This window comes from Peromyscus leucopus, unplaced genomic scaffold, assembly GCF_004664715.2.
Source record: "Peromyscus leucopus breed LL Stock unplaced genomic scaffold, UCI_PerLeu_2.1 scaffold_1430, whole genome shotgun sequence".
In the NCBI taxonomy this organism is placed as follows: domain Eukaryota; kingdom Metazoa; phylum Chordata; class Mammalia; order Rodentia; family Cricetidae; genus Peromyscus; species Peromyscus leucopus.
Window position 1 is genome coordinate 65,413 of NW_023504590.1, and position 16,305 is coordinate 81,717.

Below are 16,305 nucleotides of genomic sequence, written 5' to 3' on the forward strand. Positions count from 1 at the left end.
GTGAACCACCCTTCATCTCTTTGGAATCCCCCAGCACCCATCAGACACTTTAATTCATTACTAACTATTTCTATGTATTTCTCTACAATTGTGTGGGTGTGTGTGCTTATGCTGTGTCACATACGTAGAGGTCAGAGGACAGCGTGGGACTTGGTTCTCTCTGTCCACCTTTATGACAGCTCTGGGGATTCAACTCAACCTATGAGTTCTGCACAGTGGATGCTCAACCTACTGAAATACCTCACTAGACCTTAAGATATGAATGACAGAAAGAAGAGAAAGAAGGGAAGTAGTGAGGGAGGGAAGGGTTAAATAGAAGGAGGGGAAACTGTCATCAGAATATATTGTATGAGAACAGAGTCTACTTTCAATCAAAGGAAACAAATGAAAAAATTATTTTTTTATTTTTAATGTATGAATGTTTGCTTCAATAGGTGTCTGTGCACCACACACATGCCTGGTACCCTGAGTGGTCAGAAGAGCACACTGAATCCCCTGGAACCTGAAGCACAGATGTCTGTGAGCCACATGTAGGAACTGTGAACCAAACCCAGGTGTTTTGTGAGAGTAACAAGAACTCTTAACTACTCAGTCATCTCTACAAGGCTGGTATTAATAACCACTGTGTAATGTTTAGACAGAGCTGGAAAATAAAGCCTATTGAGCCTAATCCATATATTTTTTTAAATTTTATACTTAATTTAATTTTACATATCAGCCACAGATTCCCCTGTCCTTCCTCCTCCTGCACTCCCTCTCTCCCCTCCTCCCAATCCACTCCCCATTCCTACCTCCTCCAGGGCAAGGACTCCCCTGGGGATTCAGCTCATCCTGGTAGATTCAGTTGAGGCAGGTCCAGTCCCCTCCTCCCTTCACCTAGGTTGAACAAAGTGTCCCAGCATAGGCCATAGCCCAAAAAGCCACCTCATGCACTAAGGACAGGACCTGGTCCTACTGCCTGGGGTCCTCCCAAACAGTTCAAGCTAATCAACTGTCTCACTTATCCAGAGGGCCTGATCCAGTTCATGGGGGGTCCTCAGCTATTGGTTCATAGTTCATGTGTTTCCACTAGTTTGGCTATTTGTTCCTGTTCTTTTTCCAATCATGGTCTCAATATCTCCTGCTCATATAATTTCTCCTCTCTCTCTTGCCGATTGGACTACTGGAACTCCACCTGGGGCCTGGTCGTGGATCTCTGCATCTGCTTCTATCAGTCATTGGATGAGAGTTCTATCATGACAGTTATGGTGTTCGGCCATCAGATCACCAGAGTAGGTCAGTTCGGGCTTTCTCTCTACCATTGCCAGTAGTCAAATGTGGAGGTATCTTTGTGGATTTCTGGGGACCTCTCTAGCACTCTGCTTCTTCCTATTCCCATGGGGTCTTCATTTATCATGGTATCTCTCTCTTTGCTTGTTCTCCCTCTCTGTTCTTGATCCAGCTGGGATCTCCTGCTCCCCTAAGGTCTCTTTCCCCTGACCCTTGGCCTTCATTACCTTCCCATGTCCAGTTTGCTCATGTAGATCTCATCCATTTCTCTGTGGTTTTTTTGATCCCTGTGTCTTTCTTAGGTCCTCTTTACTAAGTAGCCTCCCTTGAGATGTGAGTAGCAGTCTAGTCATCCTTTGCTCTACATCTAATATCTACCTATGAGTGAGTTGGTTCTTTGAGAAAATCAACAAGATAGACAAGCCCTTATCCAAACTAAGCAAAAGGCAGAGAGAGAGAATCCAAATCAACAAAATCAGAAATGAAAAGGGAGACATACCAACTAACATTGAGGAAATACAGAGAATCATCAGGTTTTACTTCAAAAACCTCTACTGCACAAAACTAAAAAAATCTTAAAAAAATGGATAATTTTCTGGATGGGTAACACATATCTAAGTGAAATCAAGACCAGATAAACTATTTAAATAGACCAGTAACCCCTAAAGAAATAGAATCAGTCATTAAAAGTCTCCCAACCAAAAAAAGCCCAAGACCAGATGGTTTCAGTGCAGATTTCTACCAGATCTTCAAAGAAGAGTTAATACCAATACTCTTTAAATTGTTCCACACAATAGAAACAGAAAGAACATTACCAAACTCCTTTTATGAGGCTACAATTACCCTGATTCCCAAGCCAAACAAAGATGCAACAGAGAAAGAGAACTACAGACCAATCTCCCTCATGAACATTGATGCAAACATACTCAATAAAATACTGGCAAACAGATTCCAAGAACACCTCAAAACGATTATCCACCATGATTAACTATGCTTCATTCCCAGCGATTTGCAAAGTTGGTTCAACACATGAAAATCTGATAATGTAATACACCATATAAACAAATTGAAAGAAAAAACCACGTGATCATTTCATTGGATGCTGAAATGGACTTTGACAAAAGCCAACACCCTGTCGTGATAAAGGTCTTGGAGAGATCAGGAACACAGGGACACTCCTAAACATAATAAAGGCAAGTTACAGCAAGCCAACATCCACAATCAAATTAAATGGAAAGAAACTCAACACAATTCCACTAAAATCAGGAACAAGACAAGGCTGTCCACTCTCCCAATATCTATTCAATATTGTACTTGAAATTCTACCTAAAGAAATAGGATGCAAAAAGAGATCAAAGGGATAGAAATTTGAAAGGAAGAAGTCAAATTTTCACTATTTGCAGATGACATGATAGTATACATAAGTGACCAAAAAAATTCGACCAAGGATCTCATACAACTGATAAACACATTCAGTAATGTGGCAGGATACAAGATTAACTCAAAAATTCAATAGCCCTCCTATATAAAAAGGACAAACAGGCTGAGAAAGAAATCAGAGATACATCACCCTTTGCCATAGCCACAAATAATATAAAATATGTTGGGGTAATTCTAACTAAGCAAGTGAAGGACCTGTATGACAAGAAAGTTAAGTTCCTGAAGAAAGAAACTGAGGAATATCTCAGAAAATCGAAACATGTCCCATGCTCAAGGATAGGTAGGATTAACATAGTAAAAATGGCAATCTTTCTAAAAGAAATCTACAGATTCAATGCAATCCCCATCAAAATCCTCAAACAAACTGGGAAAGAACAATACTCAACTTCATATGAAAAAACAAAAAACCCAGGACAGCTAAAAGAATCCTGTACAGCAAAGGCATCACGATCCCTGACTTCAATCTCTACTATAGAGCTACAGTAATAAAAACAGCTCAGTAGTGGCATAAACACCAATGAAATCAAACTGAAGAACCAGACATTAATCCACACATGTATGGACACTTAATTTTTGACAAAGAAGCCAAAATTTTACAGTCGGGGGAAAAAACAATCTTCAACAAATGGTGTTAGCATAAATGGATGTCAACATGTAGACAACTGCAAATAGATCGACATCTATCACAGTGCACAAAGACATCTATCACAGTGCACAAAGCTTAAGTCCATGTGGATCAAAGACCTCAACATAAATCCAATTACTCTGAACCTGATATAAGAGAAAGTAGAAAGTAGTCTTGAACGCATTGGTACCTGATATCACTTTGTAAATATAACACCAGTAGCACAGACATTGAGAGCAACAATTAAAAGATGGGGCTTCCTGAAACTGAGAAGCTTTTGTAGGGCAAAGGACATGGTCTTTAAGACAAAATGACGGCCTACAGAATGGGAAAAGATCTTCACCAACCCCACATCTGACAGAAGACTGATCTCCAAAGTATATAAAGAACTCCAGAAACCAGACTCAAAATACTGAACAATCCAATTAAAAAATGGGGTACAGATCTAAACAGAATTCTCAACAGAAGACCCCCCTCAAATGGCTGAAAGACATTTAAGGAATTGCTCAACATCCTTAGTCACCAGGGAAATGCAAATCAAAACAACACTGAGATACCATCTTAGACCCGCCAGAATGGCTAAGATCAAAAACACCGAAGACAGCTTACATTGTATAGGATATGGAGCAAGGAGAACACTCCTACACTGCACTCTTGGTGGGAATGCAAACTTCTTCAGACATTTTGGAAATCAGTATGATGGATTCTCAGAAAATTGGGAATCCATCTTCCACAAGACCCAGCTATACCACTCTTCGGCATAAACCCAAGGAATGCTCAATCATACCACAGGGATACATGCTCAACTATGTTTATAGCAGCACTATTTGTAATAGCCAGAACCTGGAAATAACCTAGATGCTCCTCAACTGAAGAATGGACTAAGAAAATGTGTTACATATACACAATGGAGTACTACTCAGCAGAGAGAAACAATGATATCATGAGGTTTGCAGGCAAATGGATGGAACTAGAAAAAATCATCCTGAGTGAGGTAACCCAGATTCAGAAAGACAAACATGGTATGTATTCACTCATAAGTATATACTAGATGTAAAGCAAAGGATAACCAGACTGCAACCCACAGCTCCAGAAAGACTAGCTAGTCAGGAGGACCTTAGGAAAGACACAGGGATCACCCATGATGAAGAAAAGGATAAGATCTACATAAACAAATTGGGGATAAGGAAGGTAATGGAGGGCAAGGGAAGGGGGAATGAAAGCTTAGGGGAGTGGGAGGTTCCTGCTGGATCAGGAACAGAGTGGAAGAACAAGGAAAGCAATGCCTTGATAAATGAAGATACCATGGGAATAGGAAGAAGCAGAGAGCTAGGGAGGTCCCCAGGAATCCACAAAGATGACTCCACCACAGACTACTGGATATGGTCGAGAAGGTACTGGGTCTGACCTACTCTGGTGATCAAATGGCTGAATACCCTAACTGACATCATAGAACCCTAATCCAGCTACTGTTGGAGGCAGATGCAGAGATTCACAACCAGGTCCCAGGCAAAGCTCCAGGAGTCCAATCAATGAGAGAGAGGAGGGATTCTATGAGCAAGAATATTGAGACCACGGTTGGAATACGTACAGAGACAACTAGCCAAACTAGTGGAAACCCATGAACTGTGGACCAATACCTGAGGAGACCACATGGTACTAGACTAGGCCCTCTGGATATGCAAGACAGTTGTTTAGCTTGAACTGTTTGCTGGGTCCCAGGCAGTGGGACCGGGACCTGTCCCTAGTGCGTGAGCTGGCTTTTTAGAGCCTAGTGCCTATGGTGAGATGCTTTGCATGGCCTTGGTGCAGAGAGAAGGGGCTTGGACCTGCCTCGGCAGAGTGTGCCAATCTCTGCTAACTCCCCATGGGAGACTTTGCCTTGGAGGAGGGGGAATAGGCATGGGTTGGGGAAGAGTACCAGGGGAATCTAGGACAGGGGAAACTGTGATTGACAAATAGAATGAATAGAAAAATCTCGTAATAAAAAAGAAATATTTAAAAAAATAAAAAGGATATGGATATATAGGATGCAGAATGGATTGCATGCGCTCTAATACAATATATGAACACATTGATTTGCTAAGGCTGGGGTGAATATTTATAAGATGACTGGTGTTCTTTTTCATTCTGCTTTCTCTCATTTGTTAATTTATCTTCTTTTCTTTCTTTTTTTTTTTTCTTTCTTTCTTTCTTTCTTTCTTTCTTTCTTTCTTTCTTTCTTAGGGTGCAGATACAGAGTTGTGAACTGGTCTCCTTGTCACAATTTGGCCCAGATTTCACTCTGCAGGCTGACATGCCATTGATTACATTTCAATCCTCCTGGCTCAGTCTCCCCAGTGCTGGGATAAGTTCAGGGAATCAACATGTCTGGTTTATGAGGAAGGATTTTCAAACAACTTTTACTTAATAGAGTGTATATGGCTGTTAGTAAAGCTGTCTTCTATGTTTATCATGTTGACTGTGGTCTTCAGCAGTTGAAGAGCACAGAACAGGGATCCTTAGGATCCCTAAAGATCAACAGGAAGGGAGAAACAGTGGGGAAGCCTGCAATCAAAACTTCATTTACATGCCTCAACCAGATGCGACAGTCCATTAAGAAAGTGTGAAAGATTAGACAAAAAAAATTTAGGAGGTACAAGCCAACAAATGTGACTACCAGCATGAGGACAGTTTGGGCTGCTCTGGTCTCAGCATGGCCTCGGTGGTTCTGATTGGCAGTGAGGATGTGCTGTGTTCGTTTGTGATGTCTATGGAGGAGAAGCACCATGGAGACACTGGTCCAGATCATGATGCTGATGAATGTGGCATCATGGGAAAAACGCAAGATGACAAGGTCTGCACTGAATCCAGATGTGGAGCAGACCCACTTGCCTTGATTTTGAGTGTCATTGCCTGTGCTCTGTGAACCAGTGACTTTGATTGGAATGTAGACATTATATAAGACACTGAACAACCAACAACTGTAACAGGAATAACTCAGGACATCAGGGGATCTTCCTGGAAAAATCAGACTACCCGGATGACCGGAAACAAGAGTGATAAACTGATGGATGCTCAGGGCACTGGTGGAGCACATGTTTGTGCTTCGAGCCACCACACGAATGAAGTACCCAAATTTGCATTGCAGGTTAGTTTGAGGACTCCTTGGAACAAAAACCCTCACGTTGTCTGGAAATGCAGTGACTAGGAGAAGGAAGGCATTGGCCAAGGCCAAGTTGGTGATGATGACCTGTGTGGGCCTCAGTCGAGAGCCAGTAAAGATTGGAGAGAAATTATGGACAAACAGAAGAATGTTGGCCAGTGTCCCACACCCAATCTCGAAAAGCAGGAGCATCTGGAGAGCCAATTCCTCAGTGGCTTTTAGAGTTTTATTCTGAGAGGACATGGAGACAACTTCTGTGCAGGCTGGAGTGATGACCAGGAGGAACACTGCTGTATTCAAAACACTTCTCAATGTCTGAGCATTAGAATGATTTATGTCTTACTTCTTCTATGAAGGGAGACACTATTGTATCACAGTACAGGAGCTTGTCCTGGAGAACTCTGCATAGACAACTCAGACTATTACTTTGTACTTTATGTACTTTCCCTCACCTCATGATGGACGTGAATTAGTGATACAGCTGTATCTTTCTTGGTCCACATGACACTCATGGTATAACATTATCGCATATAAATATGTGAACAGTAAATCGAGAAATACATTTATTTTATCTTTCAAATGCAACAACTTCCATCAATGATAAAATGTCTTAAGAAATACAAATTGGAGGTTCGGAGAGATGGCTCTTCACAAGACTCATGTTCAAATCCAGCACTCACATGGTCGTTCACATCACCTGTAACATCAGTTCCCCAAGTTGAATGCCCTCTCATGGTTTTTGTGGCACTGCACAAATTTGGTGCCAGACATACAGGCACTTAAAACACTAGATGTATAAAGTAAAATTACTATATATTTAAAATGACAAGAATTCAAACTTGTAATTTATAAAATCATGTAAGTAAAGTAAGTGGCCAAAAAAGAACCCATCAGCTTTTGTGAAAATGTTATACATATCATCAAAGTGATAGAATACAAAATATTTCAGAAAAGTAACCAGTTTTCTGATCAAAAATATGAACCTCATTTTACACATGTGTATCCTTATGTACATAAGTAACCTCAAAAGTTTTAAAAGGTAACTCCTTCGGCAGATAAACATCTTATTTGAAGTGACTGTATACAGGACTAACTCAAAAAAATCAGTAGCCCTCCTATATACAAATGATAAATTGGTTGAGAAAGAAATAAAGAAAACAATACCCTTCAAAATAGCCACAAAGAATATAAAATATCTTGGTGTAACTCTAACCAAGCAAGTGAAAGACCTATATGACAAGAACATCAAGTGTTTGAAGAAGAATACTGAAGAAGATATCAGAAGATGGAAATATCTAACATGCTCATAGATTGGTAGAATTAACATAGTAAAAATGGCCAACCTCCAAAAAGCAATCTACAGATTCAATGCAATCTCAATTAAATCCAAACACAGTCCTTTACAGACCTTGAAAGAACAGTACTCAACTACATATGGACAACCAAAAAACCCAGATAGCTAAATGAATCATGAATCATATACAAAAGAACTTCCAGAGGTATCACCATCCCAGATTTCAATTGTACTACTGAACAATAGTAATAAAGCCCACATGTTATTAACATAAAAACAGAAAGGTTGGTCAATGGAATTAAAGACCCATGCATAAATCAATACACCTATGGACACCTGATTTTTGACAAAGAAGCAAATTTCCATTATACAATGGAAAATAGGAAGTATCTTCAACAAATGGTGCTGATCTAACTGAATGTCTGCATGTAGAAGATTGCACATAGATCCATATCTATCACCATGTACAAAACTCAAGTACAAGTGAATCAAAGAACTCAACATAAATCCAGTTATACTGAACCTGATAGAAGAGAAAGTGGAAAACAGCCTTGAACTTTTGGCACAGGAGACAATTTCCTGAATAAAATACTAATAGTGCAGACACTAAGATCAACAACTAATAAATGGGGCCCCATGAAACTGAAAAACTTCTGTAAGGCAAAGGACACTGTCCGTAGGACAAAACAGCAGCCTTCAGAATGGGAAAGATCTACTCCAACCCCACATCTCACAGAGGGCTGATTTCCAAAATATATAAAGAACTCAATTTACACACACATATGGAAAAATCCCCAGGTACCAAAGTATTTCATTTTATTCATAATTTGTGTATCTTCCCTATTTTAATGAGGAAGCAGAAACTGAGCCATCACCAGCTTCCCTCAGCCACACACAAAATGTGATAATACACCATCACAGTTAAACCATTTGCACAGACAAATTCTTTGGAAACTCGTGTCTTTGAATCATGTCTTTGAAAGCTCTTATTTAATCTGCAGCTTACTTCATATATTGCTTTCCAGAGCAACAGTCAGTCTCCATCCATCAGTTAAAATTAACCATCCCATACACGGATGTCAAGTTCAATGACATTTTCAACTAAGTGTTAAGCTGTGAAACAGATATTTCCTAGGGATGAAGAAATCATTGGCATCATTAGGTAAAGAAGAGACAAAAATCAACTATCCTAACCATTAATGTTGACTTCAGAAGAGTTGCAATAGGGAGAAGAGAATGTTAAGCAGACATCTACAGGTGCAATAATCCCACCTTCCTAGCCACAGGAAGGATAGAGATGCTCACAGAGATGGAGGCCACCTCCTAAACACTTACTGAAGAAACAAAGCTCTTATTTATTCTCCATTTTAAGATCTTCTCTTCCTGAGAAAGGTACAAGGAAAGGCTTACCTCTCCAATATTTTCCATGGAACATAGTGCAGGTGCCTGAATGAACACAGGGTACCAGCGCTCATAAAGTACTGTTTATTAGACTAACATCCCTCAGAGAGTGCATTACTTTGTCATGTGTGGTGTCAGTGACAGTGTTTGAATGGAGACTATCTACAATGAAGGAAAAAAAACACTGGTCCTCAGGGCAAATCACAGTTTTTACCTTGTTAATGATAATGTTTATGACTTTGTTGGATGCTAAGGAATAGCTGTCAGAAGTTAGAAAAAGTTTCCCATGTATCCTTTGGGAGCCTCTAAGTTTTCAATTTGTGTTGTCATCAGGTGTGAAGAGGTGCACTTCAGAGTAGATCAAGGGATTTGTTGAATGTATTTCCAATGGGGCTTATTGTACAGTACAGTTCCACACTTTCAAAATCATACTGGCATAAAATCCTTAAGGAAGACCATCAACATGTCATCAGGAGTCTGGTATTTTCCCATCTGTGAACCAACTAGTGTTGAGAAAGAACCATGAACTTGAGGTAAGCCAGAACAGAGATGAGTCACACAGTGGCAGACAGCCCCATGGTGGGGTGTGGGGCTTGAAGAAATACTAAAGAATAAAACCATTGTGTCAATCATGCTTAGAGCAGAGAAAGAAGGAAGGGTAATTCAGAGCAGCATGGCTGTGCTCTTTAAGAGCCTTGCTAGCATATGGGAACATGGGAAGAAAAATTACAATAGTTCATCAAAGTGATTTTTTAAAAAATATCTCTACTTCAATATGGCTTAAGGTGAGCCGATCTTTTAGGTGTGGTCCTTCCACTTGGGGCATAATCTCCTGGCCAGGTGATTGACCCATGTGATGTGAAGGTTGAATCTCCAGTAGGCAGACATTCTGCTGGTTGGATACAATGATTTTTTCTTTAATTAACTTCTATGTCACTCTAGTTTTTTGTACAACAATTATCTCTGGTCAATATTTAGGAATTATGAAACATCGAACTAGACCAAAGATAAAAAGTAAAAGACAATGACTTGTGTGGGGGTCCTCTCCCTCTGGGCCTGTTGGCCACCAGATCGAGAGGGGAAAGAGGCAGATGGGGCAACAGAAATCTTTGATGACCCATGAGCAGGAATGCAGACAGCTCGTTGGGAGACAGATTTCAGTGAATAAGTTCAATTTTATTCCAGAGTATAAGGAATGTATCGGATCTTGGGGACAAACCCTAATTTGCATTAAGGTGCACAACCCTATCACAAGGCTTAGTATGTGGCTGTAGGGTCCTATAGCAGAGCTCCTAGGACAAGTCTTCATAGTGGGGATCTGTGCCAAGGACTAAGTTAAAGATGAATCAGGCATTTTGTTTCAGAGACAGCTTTTGGATAAGGTCATTTTTCCAGGCCTGGGGACATTGTCCAGATAGAGCTAGGTAGAGAGCAGGAAGTTCTGCTAGAGGGAGGTGGTTCATTTTGCTCAGCTTGTAGGTAAAGGTGCTAGGCTCATGGCAGGCTGTGACCTTAACCAGTCAGCCATGACTTCCAACATCTTCCTGTTTTATTTTTTAATGGAGAGGAATCATTGTAAACCTTAAGGAACCTGTCACCTGTGTCAGAAGAGTCCAGGGTCTGGTAGTGAACCATGACCTGATTGTTGGTAATTTTAGCAATGGTGGTGATCTGTCACCAGACTCAATAAATAAAGCAGGGGGCAAGCATCCAAATAAAACAGTACAATCAGAGCACTGATAGAGGGTGGGAGCCAAGAAAATGAGCAGGAATGGAACCAGATAATTTGATCTATGGCTGGAATTTTTAGAGCAGGTCTAGTGGAGTATTTTGAGGGTGTTGACATTAGTTTTAACATCTGATTTGTTTACCTGGAAGCCACATTCTTCCCAGAATACCAAGCAAGTGTCCCCATGTTCAGCAGTTATTATGTCTAGTGTTCTTCTATTATTACCCTGGCAGGACAGTTCATCTGTGTTTAGAGTGACTGGAGGCTCTCAGTTGTAGATGTCATTGTCTGATCAAGTCTGTGTCTGAAGTCTCCAGGCAGAGGATGTGTCTGGGTGATGGCAGTTGTTGTAGCCCGGAAGATTCAAGGGAGATGATAAGTCCTATTCCTACCAGTACAGGAAGGAATATCTCTCGTTTTTGGTTAACAGCTGTGTTCCTTCCTCCTCCTCATATAGATATTCCTGTGGAATAACCACAAAAGGGGTACAAACCCTGTCAGGGGTGTCTATTCAGGATGTTTTACTGAAACTACGTCATACACACCCTAAGGCTTTGCCAGCATTTCTATGTGCCTTCCAATAGTTTCATCTCTTTATTCGAGTCTTCTTTTTTGTAATTACTCCAAAATCCAAAAGTGCTGCCCACAGGTTTTGGATTTTGGGTCATGCACTATGGCATGGGGACACTGCCAGGTCTTATCTCACAAAGAAAAGTGACTCTACATCCCGACATCATCCACCCACCAACTTCAACTTGTGTTGGGACATCCCTTCTCCCTTACCAGTCCATGCTGGAATTTTAAGCTGGTTACTCACTCAAGGGCTTTCTGTCGATATCAACAATACCTCTGAGTTGATGATTCTGTCAGACACCCCCATAGATAGTGTTGCCTCTATTGCCCCAGTGGTCACATCTTGACAGGCTGTTCAAAATTATAGCAAGCAGGGTCTGGCACTTGGTGAGACAATCCATAAGGACTTCTTCAAACTGATGTTCTTCAGACATCCTGGGGTAGTAACTGGAACAGAGTGAAGTCATGCATCTGGGACATGGTTCTTGATTGTCTTCATCAATCCATATTTCTTGGAGCCTCCCAGGGACTCTCACTGATTCAGTGGAAGGTCATAGGTCTGTGATCCATTTTCCTATGTTATCACTCCCCTCCAAGTCCTGCTGCAATCTGTCAGGGTATCTATGGGTTGTCACATGACAGACACATGAACTTCCACTCTAGTGTTTACTGTCTAGTTTACCAAGATCAGATGCCATGTGAATTACTGTTCGTATTACCAACCAATCTGTGAACCTTTACCGTGAGGTTAAAGACTGTGCACTCCCTAGCCAAGTGGAATTTCTCAGCTATCACAATTCATATCAGTGGAGATTCATAGGGGAAATTTCTTTAAAAGGTGAAAATAGAACTACTGTGTGGTCTGAAAACTGACAGCCTAAGTTATATTCTCAGATTTACATTGTACAAGGAGAAATTGACCACTCAAGTTGTCCTCTGACATTCACACCTACACCATGGCACATGTGCACATGTGTACATACAATAATCCATGTCATATAAAATTTCAAAAGCCTGTGTTTAAGGGTCTCAGTTCTGTGACAAGACACCATGACCAAAGATCCCAATTAAAGGAAGTGGCTAACTGGTTGATGAATTTAGATTGTTTGAGACCATGATGGTACAATAGAGGAATGATGGCAGAGAAAGCTGAGAGTTCATATCTTGATACTCCAGAAGTGGGGAGAAAGTGAACTTGGGATGGTGAGAGGCATTCAAAGTTTAAAGAAACTTTATACTTTAACCTTGGCCCCCAGTAATAAACCTCCATCAAAAAGGACACACATCTTTATCCTTTCTAAACCACAACCACTTGGAAAGCTAGCATTAAAACGGTGGAGACTGATGTGGTGCACCTTATCGAAACGACAACAGCATGAAAGTGAGATAGTGAGAGTCTACAAAGATGCTGTGCAGGCAGAGAGAGTGGTTGATGACAAATGAGGAAAAATTAGGCTGTAGGAAACCATTGCCAGAAGATCCAAGATGGTGGATGTCAGCATGCACTGTCTTCTAGAACCTCTAGGGAAAAAACTTGGACCACTGGTGAACAGATCTCAGAATATGTGCTAGATTAAATATATATATATATATATATATATATATAAATATATATATATATATGTATATATTTTATATATTTTATATTATAATTCAGTAGCAAAGCATATTTGGGAAGGTCCCAAAACAGAATGGGATGTCTACAGCATGTCTCAGGGATTGGCATAGTTTGGCATACTCTGCGATTCAAGATCATACAAGGTTGTGCAAAAGAAGAAAATCATTTGAGTTTAAAAGAAAAATAGCTTATTCTTTTGTCACCATTTCTATTTGGGCATTGAAGCTAGACCAGGGCTAAAGTTAACCCTTTACTTTTGAAGATCAACACTACTTGAAGATATTTTCCTCAGGGATCAATTGGTCTTGCAGGAACCTCCAGTTCTTTTAGCCTTTCTTCTACAAGCTGATCCATCCAGGTGAGAATGTGTCAAAGGCCTTGCTGGATCATGGCTTTGCTTGGGATCATGGAGGGAAAATCTCCTCTATCTTGAATGTCATCTTTGTAGACTGTACACTGCTTTGAGTCTACCTAGTAGAGTCTCCATGGCCTCTGTAAATTAGGGGGCAGGTGACTTAACAAGGCTACAGGATATTTTATGAGATGCTCCATGTTCCTCCAGGAGTTGGTTGACCTTGGAGGATCACCCCTCTTAATCCCACTGTCCACAGCAGTACAGACTTGCCAGAATCCTTACTGAGAACCGGGAGGGCACTTGTGTCAGTCTGGTGTTGTTACAGTATTGTTATTTTACGTGTATGAATGTTTGCTTGAGTGTGTGTCTGTGCACCACATGCATGCCTAGCACCCTGAGTGTCAAAAGAGGACACTGAATCTCTGGAACTGGAACCACAGGTGCCTGTGAGCTATCACATAGGTCCTCTGAACTGAACCTTGGTCTTCTGTAAGAAAACAACTCTCTTAACTGCTCAGCCATATCTCCAGCCAAGTCTGGTATTGTTCTCTCCTTCATAATATTTATATAGAGCTGGGGCAGAAGCTAACACTTTTTTTTTGCTTTTTACTTTTGTTTATTTTATACCGATTATTTATTTATTTATTTACATTACTTTTGAGGCACATTCACTATGCAAACCTGGCTGGTCTGGAACTCACTATGTAGATCAGGCTGGCCTGAAACTCACAGAGATCTTCCTGCCTTCACTCCTGAATGGTGGGATTAAAGGCATGTACCACACATGTGGCCTAATCGTTGCAGTTTTCCAGTGAACTTAATAGATTAAGATTTTTCAAAATGTTAAACAACTAGTACAGCCTAACTTGACCCACCAAATCCAGCTCAGTGGCCTCTTGTTTGATGCTGTGCCTTTAATTGGGCCAATGGGACATAAGCAATTGATGTGCAGATGCTCATTAATCAGGTATGTCCAGTCTTTAGACAGTACAACATGACCTCAATATCTACAAGTTTCACACCCAAGAACCATGCAATTGAATTACAAAAACAACAAACAAACAAAAACCTGAACCAAAAACTTACAAAAACAATACAGTATCTTAATGAAGTTTGCAGTTTTGTGATGAGCTGTATTCGGTGCATTCAGCAGGCCACAGACTGGATACACTTGATGGCATCTATGTAAATATTCTGACAATTTAATCACCCAAATGTCTCTATAATGTACAATGGCAATGACTGGAAAGACAGCAGCTGTCAATATTCAGCCTAGGAGCCCAAGCACTTCACCTTTGCCATCTTAATTTCTTTCTTAGTGTTGCTAGGATGTGAGCTTTCTGTGACATTACTCTCAGCCCTGACTGGAGGGAACACATCCAGTGAGCTACACATGATGCCAACAGCCTTCTCACCAGATCTGTCCTTGTTGCCTGGGTAATGGAATGTTTCAGATGGTGGGCAGACTTTCAGGCCTTAGGCAATGCATTGCCTCCTGTTTGCTCCCTCATTGAGTGCTTTGTTTCCTTCTATTTTCTTTTTTCTTTATTCTTTTCTTTTTTTAAGCTAACACTTTTTAATACACACTGAATAGATGGCCACTTTGTTTCTTTAAAGTACAACTTGAAAAACTTACCAAGGGCAGATCATTACTTTCAGAAAACTCCAGTGACTTCAGTGTGTTGAATTTTGAACTTAGAAAATCCAGATCACTGGTGCCATATCGACATCTTATCTTTCACATTCAATTCATGCCATACTTAGTCTTGGTAAGATTTCCACCTTTCTAAATGATGCTAGGAGAAACAATCTTCCATCTTAAACTTTGTACACAAATCCTTCTTTTCTAAAATATATCCTTTCAGCCATTCACTTTAATCACATCAGTAGAGCAGATCTCTGTATTCAGCTCTACAATATTCACAAAAAAGTAAAAAAATTCTAAAAAAATATATATATATCCTTTCTTACACATTTCCACCATTATCTTTTTCCTATGTCCTGTTACTTTTACATTTCATATATTTCCTTCACATGATGAAACATGATAAAATTAGCAAGTTAAATAAAAAAGAGAATTTAATCCAAAACAGCATACATAGCATAATGAAATAAATTAATATTCCTAGAGTGCATAATATAAAACTGCAAAGCTTTATATATTCCCAGCAGACCTGTATGACAACAATGTCAGACAGGAATATTTTCTGCCTTGTATAGTCCAGGAAATATCCTCACATAGGCATAGGAACTCCTGGTGGATGCTGAACAGAAGACAGGTGTTGATTCCAGGATGGAGGCTGGACACAAATCACATGAGACTCACTAAGATTTCTTATACTTCATCAAAAGAAGATTTACACACACACACACACACACACACACACACACACAGAGAGAGAGACAGACAGACAGACAGAGACAGAGAGACAGAGAGAGACAGAGACAGAGACAGAGACAGAGACAGAGACAGAGAAAGACAGAAAGAGAGCGCTATACATAATCCTTATGTAGCCAGCAGATGAATCAAAACCATATAGAGCATGTTATCTTCAGGGTTTAGAGTGGAGATGTACTCCTCCTTGTCTGTTCATGGATGCTGCTGATGAGAGAATCCTACAGCAGTATATAGTATATTGGATGTGAGATAGATTTATCATATCATTCTTTATTTTCTTTTAATTAGTCGCATTATATTTTTTTTCAAGTTTGACATTCTGGGTGTATTTTTTCTTTTTTTAAAATAAGTTTAATTCATTTTACATACCAATTACAGATCCCCCTCATCCGTCCTCTCAGCCCTACAGCTTTCCCTTGCCCACCCTCCCCCAATTCCCACTTATGAAAATGTGAGGC

At 40.2% G+C, this 16,305-nt stretch overlaps 1 protein-coding gene across 1 annotated transcript; it reads right to left on the reverse strand.

The window, feature by feature from the left end:
- Window positions 1-5,804: 5,804 nt before the first annotated feature.
- Window positions 5,805-6,752, reverse strand: LOC114688774 (vomeronasal type-1 receptor 4-like). The gene has a single exon (XM_028863294.1). The coding sequence runs from the start codon at window positions 6,720-6,722 to the stop codon at window positions 5,805-5,807; it is 918 nt and encodes a 305-aa protein (XP_028719127.1). The 5' UTR covers window positions 6,723-6,752.
- Between the last annotated feature and the right edge of the window lie 9,553 nt (window positions 6,753-16,305).